Below are 13,792 nucleotides of genomic sequence, written 5' to 3'. Positions count from 1 at the left end.
AGCACATAAAGGAAGTATTTACCTCGGCTTTGTCAAGATTTAAACCCCAGGCCTCATGATAACAACACTTTATGTGATTAGACCGTCCTGAGGAGACTTGTACCATTAGCTATATGATGACTGTTAGTGTTGTTTAATTTTAGTTGTAAGCATTAAGTTGAAAGGACCATTACATTCAAGCTGAATAGCTGATTAGTTGATATTGTCAGCTATCTAAAGGTTCCTCTCCTATGTTTAAGGTAGATAAAAGTTTATGGGAAAGGTTAGGCAATGCACATGCAATTATAATAGCCTGTTTTTTTGATGGTCTGAACTCTGAAGCCCAGCATGGGCCATGCATGCAAGACTAGAGAGACACATATATACTTACTCAAGGATGTACTCCGAAGATGGGAATTAATGTGACTCCACGAAAATGGCACATCCTCTCAGAACCTTTTTCACCCTCCTTTTCCCACTTCCGGCCAGGCCCTGCATCATCAGACAGGAGGCCTTAGGAGAACATCACATTAGGAGAACAACACATGAAAGGAGAGAAGAGAGAAGAGAAAAGGAAAGGATCTACCTGTACACGTTGGAATTTAGCAGAAAGACTAAGTTTTAGCTTTTCGTGAGTGGGAGAGGCAGTGCAGTGGAGGAGGAATCTTTTTTGCGGTGGGTGCGTCGCGCTGTTACTCCAGAGCTGAACAATAGATTGCGTACCGTCTCGATGGGTCCTGCTTGAGATCTGCCTTTATTTGATGCTTCTGCCCGTCGGGCGAGAGAAGGGAAACTCCTGCTTAATTAATTGTACTGTCTTTATAACTTCTCTCAAAATCAAGGCCAAAACAATATAAAGGAAGTGAAAAGTGAAGAAAGAAAGGAAAAGAATATATATGACCGAGTAGGAGAGTTGCAGGCAGATGATCTTCTTTTTGAACTCTGTGGAAGAAGTGGAGCAGTGCCTTTTGCCTGTGCCAATTATATTTATGTGTATATAATCAATAGAAAAGATACTAAGAATCTTTGGTTAAATGTATATATATATCTTAAATAAGAAAAAACTATCTAATATTCAATGGGGGCATCTCACAAACATCAAGTATATAATTACTTGTGAGAACAAGTCATTATTTTTGTTATCTTGCCACAATAATTCATCATGGATCACCATATGAACTTAGCAATCTTACATTATAAATACAATTCGGATGAGAAACAATAACAAAAAAGATAATTTGAATGTGCTTAAATTATGCTCCAAATTTAACTAATAGATGAACTAAGGGGAATGTCTCTCTGTCTCCATGATTAAGAGGAGATTAGACACCTGAATTAAAATAATAATAATAATAATAATAATAATAAACAATTCCTCACACTTTGATAAGGGGGATTAAGGAGGATAAAAGGGAGCTCTGACCAAAGCAGAAAAGTCTCGTATCTTTCTAAGGTAAAAGAAAGACCGATCACACACCTTGACACACAAGAAAAAAGAAGGGAAAAAAAAAGACTTGGTAAATTTTGAAATAAGAGGAAAGAGTAAGATCTCATGCCTTAGAGAATAAGAAAGACTCGTAAAGTAGGAGGGAAAGCCTCATGTGTTGTAAAAGAAAGACGGCACATCTTTTGAGATAGGAGGGGCCTCATGCAGAGTTAAAAGGAGAAAAAACTCTCTTGCTACAAGTTAAAGAAGGAAAGACCTCATATCTACCTGTCAAGGTAAGCAAAAAAGTAAGACCTCATAGCTCACAAGCTAAAAGGAAAAAAAGGTGCTACCTCATGTCTTCCGAGATTGAAGGTAAATGGATGATCTGAGGCACTTATAAGAGGCAAGAGAGTAATCTCACACCTTACCATTAAATAAGCTTCCGAACCATGCCTCCAAATCTTTATGAACAGACAGATAATACCTGTTTCTGATGATGACACCACTTAACTTGGGCAAGTATGTTTTCTTCCATGTTCTTGGTGCAGTCTCTTATTCCTCTGGCTTGACCATAAGATTACCCGCATTAGAATGCATGATTTAAGATTCACCATCTTGAGGCAAGTCATCTTAGCTCATCCAATATGATTTTCTAGCAAATTGCAGAGGCGCAGCAGAACTTCATGCATATCAAGAACAAAACTTATATTAAGGCATCAAATGTAAAGAACAAAACTTACATGAAGGCAGCTTGAACAAGAGATTGTCACAAGTAATTTCCTTTTAAGTTTGTTTTGTTGCCTGCACTGTGTAGGTAAGTAAGCACTTGCAATCTTAGAATTAATGCCACATCAATGGAAGTTGATATGTGATGTCTAAGAAGGAATTGGAAAGATAAATATATAACAATGTTTTTTTTTTTCAGCTCACAGCTTGTTTATTAAGAAACAACTTGGAGAGGAAAATCAAAAGTAATTCCTCATCCATGTCCTGTATACAATGATAATCAAAACAGACAAATCGGATGCCACTATTTCATCAGCCTATAAACAAGGTCATCCAAATCAATTCAACAAGATTTTTTTTTTCCATTTGGTCATAATGTCACCTCGAGCGGTCATAATGCCCAGAGTCAGCTATCATGGTCCCTCTTGTCAACTGATCCTTTAATTTCCTTAGAAGTCTTAATAGGTGAATTAACACTGCTGCCAAAGGTAACCTCATTTCCGTCAAATTGTGCAGATGAACTCATTCCTTCTTCGATGGGGAGTGTAAGCTTTGACCCTTCAAGAGCCACCCCTAGGACAATGTTATCTTCGAAGACTGGCTTGGGTGCTTGCAGTTTCTTACTCTGCACCTTTTCTACATTTTTTGTATCAACTCCCTCACCTACAGCCACAGACGCTGAAGGCTTTTGGCTATCAACTCTTGGAGTTGACTCTTCCGTATCTGGGTTGCAAAGCTGTGATGTGGATGAAAAATCGAATGAGGGTGCATCTGCTATGCCAGCTTTCATGTTTTTTGGCAAAGCATCTCCAGAATCTGCCTTCCTCTGGTGCCTGGACGAGTTCCCACCACCAGTAGATGGAACTGACTTGGTCTCTATTGTAGCAGCAGTCTTATTGATTTGATCTTGGTTTGCACGAGGTTTGAACTTGTCTTCACTGTTCAGTCTTGATTGAGAATCAATCAAAAAAAATGAGTGACGGGATGAGGCAGGATGTCTAAAAGCACTGTCTGCAAAGGGAATGTTTTCAGCATCTGTATCATTGTATATTTTCTGGACGGTACGAATAGGAGTTGCGAGTCTAGCTCTGTGATGGCTGATGACTCTGAGGAGATCTAACATAACACTTTCCTGTTAATTTCAATTTCCAACATTTTCAATGAGTTACGAGAGCATATAACAAATAGTCCATGAACAATAAAAACAGTACAAGAGGTCAAAATAACAACTACAATAACCAGACATCCCAAAAGGTAAAGGAAGAGATGAACGATGGTGGAAGATGAAATGGCTGTGGATTGCTAAAATAATAATTGCTTGTACGTACAAACACGTTACACGTGGGCATAATGAACCCAAAAAAAATATCCAAACCTAGTTGTGAGCATTTAGCCACATCAATCAAAATTGTATCCAGTCATTCATTGTTTCTCTTAAAATGAAGGCTACGACAGACAATTGTTTAATTCAATGTTTAAAGTCTCAACTCAACCCTATTCAGAGTTTCAGCCAGAGACTGTTCTGGAACAATATTGTTTCGATCAGGTTGGTCACTCCTAGGAGGAGGGGAAAGGCAAAGCTCACGACCGATACCCAACACTCAAACTGTAGACTTGGTGGCAGAGGAAGACTCATGACATACAAAAGTATCGGGAGTGGAGGACGAAAACAAAGCTCCCAATCAAAATTCTCAATGCTCAAGACAGGCTTTGAAAATAGAGGAAGAAGATTCACGACGTACCTAAGGTATTGAAAGGAGATGAAGAACGAAGGCAGAGCTCACAGTTGGCACCTGAGACTCACAATTAAGGCTGAGCGGTGGAAGAAGACTTAAACAATGTGCCTTCCGGCCAAAATTGCTATTTGCTCATCGAGCTTCTAACATACATTATTCGTGAAAGAAATGTAGATGCTTAGCTGTTTTCAACAGCGGTCCCAAATAAAATGCAGGGTAAAGGTCCTTGGGCATCACTGTGAGTCATACTAGGGCCTATACAATAATTAAGCAGTGCCCACGGACTGAATATCACATTATTTTGGCAATTGTTTTAGGAAGAAGGTAAGGTGCATGTCTATCTTGTCTTCCAAACCAATGCTAGGCTTTCTCGTTCTCCAATGCGTAAGTATCACAGATTACTAGCTAAACAAACTTCTTCATGGACCTTTACAAAAGAAATCGCTGTGTAGAATAAGTTCTAAATGTCTAGTTGTCAAGAACAACAAAAGCTTTATAATTATGCACCATATGCTTACTTAAAACATAGTTCCAGATTTTGGAAAACAATGCCTACTAAAATAGAAAACCCAGCAAAATGAAATGGGAAATTACTTTATATGCAACATATATAAGCCATTTGACAAGGAGAAATTATAAAGAACCGCACAACCAGTGTATAATATCTTCTTACCTTTACGCAGTGGTACTGCTCAACATGTGAGGTCTTGACAAAGCATGATATAAGAATCTGTATAAAAAGAAATGTAATAGATGAATTATAAAACAATATAAAGCACCAGGGAACAAATGGAATATGAATGGAAGTTCGAAGAACCAACAACTTGACAACATTAATATGAATAAAAATCAAGTATGCACAAATGAAGTAAGAATAACAAATGACCAATAAGCACGAAGGTATATGGTTATTTTGATGTTGGTAAACACACAAATATTTGTGAGAAACAGTGAAGTTGGAGTAAACATACATATTTGAAACTATATATCTCATGCCATAAAATTTCTATAATCAAAGGATTGCATTCTCAATCTACATAAACCCAAAATAACTATTTACTTGATAGGTTCAGTGTAAATGCAACAATACAATGCTTTTCAAACATGCCATTGTCCCTAAGCATGGTGATCTCCTCCTCTCTTTTTCTATTCAACGTATGTACAGCCCCAATGATTATGGTGCTACATTTTGGAAATCGGTCAGTAGCTTGTACCAAAGAATGAAGAGCAAAAATTCACACAACAAAGATGCTTCTAATAAAATGAAAACTGAAACAATAAAAACTAAAGCAGTCTCCAACCAGAAAATGTACACTGTAGATGTTTATATCTAAAAAGGCCATTTAACATGGTGATAAAGTTACAAGACTGAAGTATAAGAATGACAGAATTCCATAATTCTTGCAAATTGTGTGACCAGGGGCATCATGGCATATGTCGGCCACTTGAAGTTTGTCACAAAACCAACTTTCTGCAAGAACATAATAAAGGTTTTAAATTTTTAATTCCACTCTGTAAAAGCTAGTATCTAACTACCAAGCATCCATGGATTGGAATCACTGTATGTTCAGCTCCTTTTTAAACTCTGATCAAGGTTTAAAACCACCACGGCTATCCAAAATTAAATAGAATTTTGAGTTATGTAAATCAAGCAATTGCACAAACTTGTAGAGGAGTTCTTTAGAACCCAACTATGAACTGAAGGTTTCTCCATGATGACTGAAACTCTAAAAGTCAGATATTTCCAACATGTCCATTTCCATAGAAATTCTAGATCCAGTAGAACATGCACCTGGATATTCCATTTACAAATCAAACTCAATTTCAGGTTCATGCTAAACTTGTTTAAAAAAATCTGGGTCTTTGTTACTTAGATAAAACTAAAGAATAAACAATTTTTTTGAATATATATATATATATATATATATATATATATATATAAGAGGAGGAATTCTGGTTCCTTAAATTTGATAGAAATCCTGAGGTATTGAAATGTTCAGAAGTATGCATTGAAGAAATTTTTTAAAAAACAATTGTAGTTGGAGGCAGCTTACCATAAGAGCTTGATTTTCTGGGTCGATAATATCCAGAAATACTCTTCGATGCAACCTCTGCTGTTCTATTTGAGGTTTTTTTGCTAAAACTTTTCGCATATCTGCTATAATGTTCTGCAGCAAAATATGAGAATAAAAAATAAAAAGAATAAGGTATATGATCAAATAAATAAGAAATCATACTTTAATTAAGAAGATAAATATATTTTTAACTCACGCCAATTTTATCAACATCCAAATGACTGATGGCAATGTGGGTCTTAATACGCCAATGTGTCTTCTGGCTGAGGTTTCTCACAACATTAACAGTGAATTTATGATTTGGAATATGAACTGCTTCACGATCTTCACCTCTTATGATAGTCGGAGACCACCAGCCAACATGCTGTCATTGTTCTTACCAATATTAGATAGCAAGTATCCAACACAAGCTTACCAACATCAAATTTCACTGTTATATATAGCATAAGAATAAATCATTTCACATTTGCAGTAAAGCTAATAGTTCAAATTTTCTCCTGAATAATTATGTAAAAAGTTATTTGGAAGGTTAGAACAACAATCTATACTGTTAACTGGGACTTATAACCAACCTCTACAATACCAGAAACATCATAGCCCTCAATCTTAGTCTGAATCCATTGATTGACAACAAAAGGCCGAGTTGCGTGTATCATAACACTTGAAAGAAAATTTGTAAATATCTGTGGGAAAAATATTAACAATAATATAATCAGTGAGTTATACTATAACAATTATAGTTCACAAATTGTCAAGAGATAGATGAGACTTGTAAAGGCCTTGCTAAAACAATCAATTTTAGCATTACCTCACGACCAGCAAGAGTCAGTAGAACTGTACCAAGACCACCAGCAGTGACCCATTTGTGGGTAGAAAATCCCAGCAGCTCCATAAATAAAGAAACAGCAGCAACCCATACCGCTGTATATACAGCTCTTCCAGCAAATTGGAAACTCATCTGCAGAAAACAAGATAGAGCCATGAGTGAATAAAACTAAAGTAATACCTAACTTGTCTCTATAAAAACTAACAAAATGTCAGCACAAACTATAGGATAAATTATGAGTGTATGACCATTCTTGTGAAGCAATCACAAGGCCATGCTAGGTTCCTGAAAATTTCATAAAAATCTTTTTTACTCAGTTGCTTATAAGATTAGCACTGTCAATAGATGCACAGCAAAACAAGAACAAGCTAGTTGTTTCTAATTTTCTAATTTGGAAATGATTATCACACTTAACTTAAGAAACAATAGGCAAGAGCTAGCACTAATGATAAGGATCTCACAAAATTTGAGAGAACATATTTAAAAAATAGTAGAATGTCTTTAAAAAGATGTTAAGATATTCAACTGATCCACAGTAAGCAATAAACAAGTGAATAGACAACAAAGTTCATTGCTGGTTAAACTAAATACTTCTAGCAATTGCATATTTTAGTTCTTAATATAAAATTTCCAGTGTATAGGATGACTTTGTTAGCAGGTACGGGAGAGATTACCGTTTTATAGTTAAGACCCAGATTAAAAAAAACCATCATGAAGAGTTTATCCAGACATAATGCAGTCCAAATCCAATGTCCTTAAATTATAAGGTGTTAATCAAGAATTAAAATTTTAATCTTGTATCACTTAGAACGATACCTATGGTGTCAATCCAGTCAAACACTCGGCCCGATTTGGCACATTAAATTTGGATGTACTTAGTTATAACTAAGCCCTATTTAGATGTCTAGCGGGTGAAACTGGGATAACGTGAACTCTTTTTCCCTCTCCTCTCCTGTCCTCCCTCTTCGCATAAAGATTATATTAATAGAATGTGAGTATAATTGTCACAAGCAAGTCTTACACCTCAAATTTGAATAACAATAATAATGATGATATATAGATGGATACTCCCTTCACATAAAGATTACACTAAGAGAGTGTGAATATAATTGTCGTAAGCAAATCTTACAGATCAGGTTAACCTCAAATTTTAATAATAACGATATATAGACAGATATTGATGGTCATAATTGACAATATGAAAAATATACCTTTCTTGTGTCATCAGCACTAGTCTCGGTGAAGAATTTTTGTGACTGTTGAATGAAGCTGGACGGGTACATAATAAAAACTCCGTAAATAAATTTATGTTGCATAAAGAAGAATAAAACCTAAATATAATAATGAAGAAATTGTACAATTTTTCGAACTGTAACAGAGAGCAAAAAAATCCTGAACATTATTTCAGTCACGAGTTAAATGATAAGGCAGTATTTATTTTGGAAAATATTTTTGAGTTTTTCAATTTTCTTTTCAAGGAAGAAGAAAATTATTCACCAAAATATATCTGATAAAACTACAGCAAATTACCAAATCACATCCTTGATAATTGAAAATGACTAAATTGAGCCCCACTAATAGTTTTTCACCAAAAGCGGCACAGATTTTTTTTCCCTCATAAATACCCTGGATTTGTTATTCCATGACCACAAGCTAAACTATAACTTGGCTTGAAATGGCTTTGGGGTAAAAAAAAATTATATTTGGCAACATGGAAATTGGTGCCTTAAAGCTTAGAATGATGTAAATTTACAAAATTATTACCGCAAGCTTATTTTCAAATTAGCTTGTAGCAACATTGTGTCAATTTTCACAGCACAAGCTGAAAAACAGTTTGTGTTGTAAAAATCACAGATTCAGAACATTTTGGGCTTTTGAGACAACCTAGGTCAGTTATTTTGGATTTCCATATTATCATTTTTTTTTTTGGCCTTAAATCTTAAACAAGCTCATATGCAAATCTGTTTACTGCAAAAAATTTCCCATATGTACACTGAACTTTGATACATCCTAAAACAAATCTATGCTTCCATGTGTCCAAATAATTGTTTGACCTTAAATCTTACCAGAAGCTGATTTGCAGTTCACCTTGCTGCCATAAACTAACAAATGCAGGGTATTATGGGAAAAAGGATAAGGCACTTTGGGGCTAAGAAAAAGCACTAGATAACTGTGATTTGTTCATTTCCAAATATCAAGGACATGTTTTTTGGCGAACCACTCATAATAATATTTGCTTGTTTTTAGGGATGATCAAGCAAGTCATAAAGATGAGGAAACATTTTTTAAAATTTTCTTTTCATTTTCCAATTTTTTCCTCAAAAGGAAGCAAACACACTGTAAAGTTATTTTTTCCTTGATCAATCTAAAAGTAGGTTCTTTTAATTTCCTACTCATCTACAAAAAAGATGAAAAATGTGAACGATGCAGAAATATATTACAGGCACCCTGGCTGAAATCTAACTTATAATTCATTTTCAAGTATGAGTGCATCAAAGCAACCAATTGAAACTAGGGATCACTAAAGAACTTGATTACAATATTGGTGCCATCAACAGACGCACAGTAAGACGAGGCCATGTCAAATATTTCTGATTTGGAAATGGTTATTATACTTACCATGAGAAACAATAGGCAATGGCCAAAACTGATGATAAGGATCTTATGAAGTTCAGAAATCGGTTTTTAACTATTTGGCTTGCTTCAGAGGGTAGAACTACAGGATCCAAAAATCTGAAAGTTGACTTAATTTTGTTAATGTGAAAGCAGAATTAGGCATACAAACAAAAAACAATACAAGGAAACAAGTATGTAAACAGACCTGCAGATAAGCATGGTTCCGGTCCAAAGAAGCAGTGGTTGAACGTATGAGGTTGAAATATAGTATGTTTTACTCTTTTTCCAGTTACTGTCATTCTATTAGAGAAATTGAAAAAGAATATGTTATATTAAACTCCTCAATAAGTGAAAACATAAAGTAGTCATGCATAATTACTTACACTAAATAGGCTTCTCAGATAGCACACCATCGGCCCAAGACCCCATATAGAAAAAGCAATAAGTCCAACGGCAGGGATTAATTGAAGAGAATGACTTCCAAACAATGCATTGCATGATCTATAACATAATCAAATTAGATGTTTTGCAATCCATTTTAAGAAAAAATTGAAATAAAGGGCATCAGTCGTTAAAAACATACATATATATAAAGGCTAGTCAAATTTCTCCATAGGCTTTACCTAAAGAAATAAAAGAAGACTGATATTTCAAAATGGTTGCTTTCCCTCATGGCAAAATTGAACATGTTTGCAGTTAGGCTAATCCACAAAACATTCATTGCAAAAGGATTTTTTAGTTAGAATTCGACTGTTTAAAACTAAACCATCAACAAACAGTCGCTATTGTTACAGAATTCCAGTCCAGCTACTCTAACAAACCAGATAACCATCTATGATATATGGGCCAAAATAAGTTATTAAATTAGTATCTTTAAAAAAAACACAAGATTTATAGTGTTACTCATTAACCAAGTTCTTCAAACCATTTAGTCTTAGACTCTGTGAACCACAGGGTTAACACTGGTTAGCTCCAAATTGGCATATCATTTTACAGCACTATTTAGCAAATTACAGTTTATGATTGTCATTATAACATTTTGAGTGTCAATTGAAGCTGTTCACAGAACACCATTTGAGTGGTGGAATTAAATATATATGGAAACTTGAATCTAAAATCAAACTTTACCACCATGGAGGCTTAAATAGTTCATTGATGAAAGAAAGACCTGGTTCAATTCCATGATGCATGAAAAGGGAAATGAAAGAGAAAGAGAACAAACATAAGATAAATAATTGGATGGAAGGTCACTGCTAAGCGAAATCTATTTTGTCAATCAAAACTACAACCACAGTACCATAAAAGGAATGAGGTAATGTTAGAGAAATTCAGAAAACAAAGGTAGGAGTGTAAACAGGACTAATTCACTTAAGACTGAAAGAAAAGGATACACATTAACAGAAGAGTTACTGCATGAGGATTGTGGTTGATATTTTGTGTTTGGAAAAGAAATCTTTAAGTATATGTTAAGACAATCTCACCAATTTGCAAATCATTCACTAGAAGAAAGTTGAAATGAAAGCATCAGCACTTTTTTACTTAGTAATAATCAGACTAAGGCAATACCTAGTCAAAGCCAACGTAGTATTTCTTAAATGAGGGATAACATCTCCAGTGCTTGGCATATTAAATGACTGGCATTTGAAAACACTGCATTTGTATGTAATGCAAAACCTCGACTTGTATGTCCTGTTTGAAACATGGACACTCCGAGCATCTTTTCTCTGTAGGGAAAGTGTTATATATGCATGAGGAAGACATTATAAGCTAATTGAGTAACTTTATGTGAAGAATATAAACTATGAGTTTGATTTTCTTGTTGCAAAAAGTGACACATTTGCTTGCAAAGAAATCCTAAGTTCATGAGCTAAAAAGACATAAATTATTATTACAAAAACTGTGCAACAAGATATAAATTCATAAGGCTTAGAATAAAACCTCTTGGCAACAATCATCATTAACCGAAAAACTTTGAATGAGTAACCATGATAAAAGATATAAATTATAAAAAGGATTGCACATTTTCAAAATCTAGAATGCATGCCTGATCATTACAGATGAAACAACCTTCACATTTATAAGTAACTTAACTCAATAATGTGACTTAGTAATGACACATGAGAAAAAAGTGAGAAGACATAGTAAAAGTTTTTAATATTGAGACATAATAAAACAACGTTGAGAAAGCACTGTGGATTTTTCTATGCAAAGTATTATCATACCCAAACATTAGAAGAAAGGAGAGAAGCCTTCACCCGGTTCCACTCTTTTGATCTAAAGCTCTACAAAAACAAACAAAAAGAAAAAAAAAAGCACATTGCTCTTGAGAAATTACAAATGGACAAGGTTCCAACCAAAAGAGATATTCCTTGCACTTCCATATACCTTAGGTCGACTGTTTTGCGGAAAGCTTTGGGCAACACACAGTTCATGGAGCAAATGTAGCGAAGATCCAACAGTCATTCTCAGAATGAAATACGCCTTAGCTGCTAGAATTTTCCAAGAACCGGATCTAAAGAAAAAATTTAGAAACGGACCCTGAATCCCTAAAACCTGCCAAATGATTGGAAAAAAAAAAAAAAGAGTCGGAAGGGGGGGAAAATCCACAATACCCGTCGAGCTAGGTATACAAAGCCAAACTCAAATTCATGTTTCTTACCGATCGAACAAGGGAACGAGATCTACCTCCCAGAATCGAGATCGAACAGCTCGATTCGATCAGGAACAAACACTGGACGATCGACCCGGGAGAGAGAGATCGGAGTTTTGCGGAGAGGAGATAACGGCACGAAGCTGCGGCGATGCTTCAGTTTTATCTTACTCGGAGGCGATCGACTCGGACCGTTGGATGGGCCAGGCGGAGGGCGGGCCGGAATGCCGACGGCGTTGACTGCGTGGGAACACGGGGTGTGTCTATTTTGTTTAGAAAATTTTATAAATTAAATTAAATTATAAAAAATTAATAATTATAAAATGACTTTTGTAGCTCAGTAAATTAAAATTTGGTGATTTTTTTTAATTGTTGGTATTAAAATTAGTTAGGCAAGTTGAGCACCTCCAATGATTGCGTATGAACCGAGTCATGTAAAGGACCAATGGGTGCATGCCAAGTGGAACGACATGCCCACTAGGCAACCAATTTCGTGCAGCATCAGAAGCTTATCCATCCCCTGTCTGGCCCAGTATAGCAACTCAACAAATCGAGCCGACCAGCGGTTCGATTTCAGCGGTGCGTTCGGTCCGCGTCGCTCTCGTAAGTAGAGTGATTTGACCGGTTCAGTTGCACTGGGTGGTTCTGAAGCGTCGTTGAGGTTGTAGAACAGAAGAGAAAGGGAAAGCACGCTAGTGAAGGAGTCGATGGGCAGCGGCAATGGCGACTCCAGCAAGCTGCTGGATATCCTTAACGCGAGGATGGTCGGCGACGGCGACCGAGTTCTGGTGCTCTCCCATGGATTCGGCACCGACCAGTCGGCATGGAACGGGATCCTCCCTTTCTTTCTCCGCGACTACAGGGTCGTCCTCTACGACCTCGTCTTCGCCGGCAGCGTTAATCCCGACCACTTCGACTTCCGCCGCTACGCCACCCTCGACGCCTACGTCGATGACCTCCTCTCCCTCCTGGACGCCCTCTCCGTCGACCGCTGCTTCTTCGTCGGCCACTCTGTCTCCGCCATGATCGGAATCCTCGCCGCCATCCGCCGCCCTCGCCTCTTCCTCAAGCTCATCCTCGTCGGCGCCTCCCCAAGGCAATCCGCCATCAATTTCATCTTGTTAGTATGAGAAAACGTTAAATATATCACCAGTAACAACGTTCGATCATAGGTTTTTGAATGATCACGAAGCGGGGTACCATGGGGGATTCGAGAGGGAGAAGATCGAGGAGGTGTTCGCGGCCATGGAGGCGAACTACGAAGCGTGGGTGCAGGGGTTCGCGCCGCTGGCGGTGGGGGCGGACGTGCCGGCGGCGGTGACGGAGTACGGCCGGACGCTGTCCGACATGCGGCCGGACATATCGCTGTTCGTGTCGAGGGCGGTGTTCAACAGCGACCTGCGCGGTTTCCTGGGGCTGGTGCTCCCGCCCTGCGTCGTCGTGCAGACCGCCAACGACATGTCGGTGCCGCCCTCCGTCACCAGCTACCTCAGGGCCCACCTCGGCGGCCGCACCACCGTCGAGCTCCTCGGCGAAGAAGGCCACATGCCGCACCTCAGCCACCCCGCAGCCTTCGTCCAGGTCCTCCACCGCGCGCTGACGATAGATCCACCCGTCGCTCCCGCTCATTAACTGCATCTGATTATGTCTAATTAATTACGTCAAACAAATGTGTGGTCATTTTACACTTATGACTTATCCACGTGGAAGTGACGTGAAGGCTTCGGTTGAAATATAAATATCAGATCAAAGGGC

General features: G+C 37.4%; 2 protein-coding genes and 1 long non-coding RNA gene across 5 annotated transcripts; 1 reads left to right on the top strand and 2 right to left on the bottom strand.

The window, feature by feature from the left end:
* Nucleotides 1–56: 56 nt before the first annotated feature.
* On the bottom strand, nt 57–1,029 carry LOC122037007. Its single transcript, XR_006127487.1, has 3 exons — nt 881–1,029; nt 566–775; nt 57–471 (listed from the first exon to the last, which is right to left on the bottom strand). It is a non-coding gene; the product is annotated as an uncharacterized LOC122037007 (long non-coding RNA).
* A 1,274-nt stretch (nt 1,030–2,303) lies between these two features.
* On the bottom strand, nt 2,304–12,680 carry LOC122036986 (mechanosensitive ion channel protein 2, chloroplastic-like). 3 transcript variants are annotated; one of them, XM_042596424.1, is made up of 15 exons: nt 12,443–12,680; nt 12,047–12,300; nt 11,773–11,940; nt 11,610–11,669; nt 10,954–11,111; nt 9,771–9,888; nt 9,593–9,687; nt 9,391–9,504; nt 7,983–8,040; nt 6,754–6,903; nt 6,518–6,628; nt 6,142–6,309; nt 5,925–6,038; nt 4,544–4,600; nt 2,304–3,266 (listed from the first exon to the last, which is right to left on the bottom strand). In XM_042596424.1, the coding sequence occupies exons 3-15, from the start codon at nt 11,848–11,850 to the stop codon at nt 2,541–2,543; spliced, it is 2,007 nt and encodes a 668-aa protein (XP_042452358.1). In that variant the 5' UTR covers nt 11,851–11,940; nt 12,047–12,300; nt 12,443–12,680; the 3' UTR covers nt 2,304–2,540. The 3 variants fall into 3 exon arrangements, with proteins under 3 accessions (XP_042452358.1, XP_042452357.1, XP_042452359.1); XM_042596423.1 differs by having other exon boundaries at nt 12,047–12,277; XM_042596425.1 differs by lacking the exons at nt 11,610–11,669; nt 11,773–11,940; nt 12,047–12,300; nt 12,443–12,680 and adding an exon at nt 9,971–10,010 and having other exon boundaries at nt 10,954–11,112.
* A 64-nt stretch (nt 12,681–12,744) lies between these two features.
* LOC122036988 (probable strigolactone esterase DAD2) lies at nt 12,745–13,781 on the top strand. Its single transcript, XM_042596427.1, has 2 exons — nt 12,745–13,133; nt 13,210–13,781. The coding sequence occupies exons 1-2, from the start codon at nt 12,745–12,747 to the stop codon at nt 13,667–13,669; spliced, it is 849 nt and encodes a 282-aa protein (XP_042452361.1). The 3' UTR covers nt 13,670–13,781.
* Nucleotides 13,782–13,792: the final 11 nt, after the last annotated feature.

The sequence above is a fragment of the Zingiber officinale genome, unplaced genomic scaffold (genome assembly GCF_018446385.1).
Source record: "Zingiber officinale cultivar Zhangliang unplaced genomic scaffold, Zo_v1.1 ctg229, whole genome shotgun sequence".
NCBI classification, from domain to species: domain Eukaryota; kingdom Viridiplantae; phylum Streptophyta; class Magnoliopsida; order Zingiberales; family Zingiberaceae; genus Zingiber; species Zingiber officinale.
Note: the sequence above shows the minus strand (reverse complement) of the source record. Positions and strands in the feature narration are given on the sequence as shown.

Bases quoted from the DNA above. Each gene is read 5' to 3' on its own strand.
- LOC122036988 (XM_042596427.1), top strand. From the start codon at position 12,745: ATGGGCAGCGGCAATGGCGACTCCAGCAAGCTGCTGGATATCCTTAAC. The intron at 13,134-13,209 runs GCAATCCGCCAT...GTTCGATCATAG, and splicing joins CTCGTCGGCGCCTCCCCAAG to GTTTTTGAATGATCACGAAG.
- LOC122036986 (XM_042596424.1), bottom strand. From the start codon at position 11,850: ATGACTGTTGGATCTTCGCTACATTTGCTCCATGAACTGTGTGTTGCC. The intron at 6,904-7,982 runs GTATATTTTTCA...TGTTTTCTGCAG, and splicing joins GTGCTGATGACACAAGAAAG to ATGAGTTTCCAATTTGCTGG. The intron at 3,267-4,543 runs GTAAGAAGATAT...TGAAATTAACAG, and splicing joins AGCAGTACCACTGCGTAAAG to GAAAGTGTTATGTTAGATCT.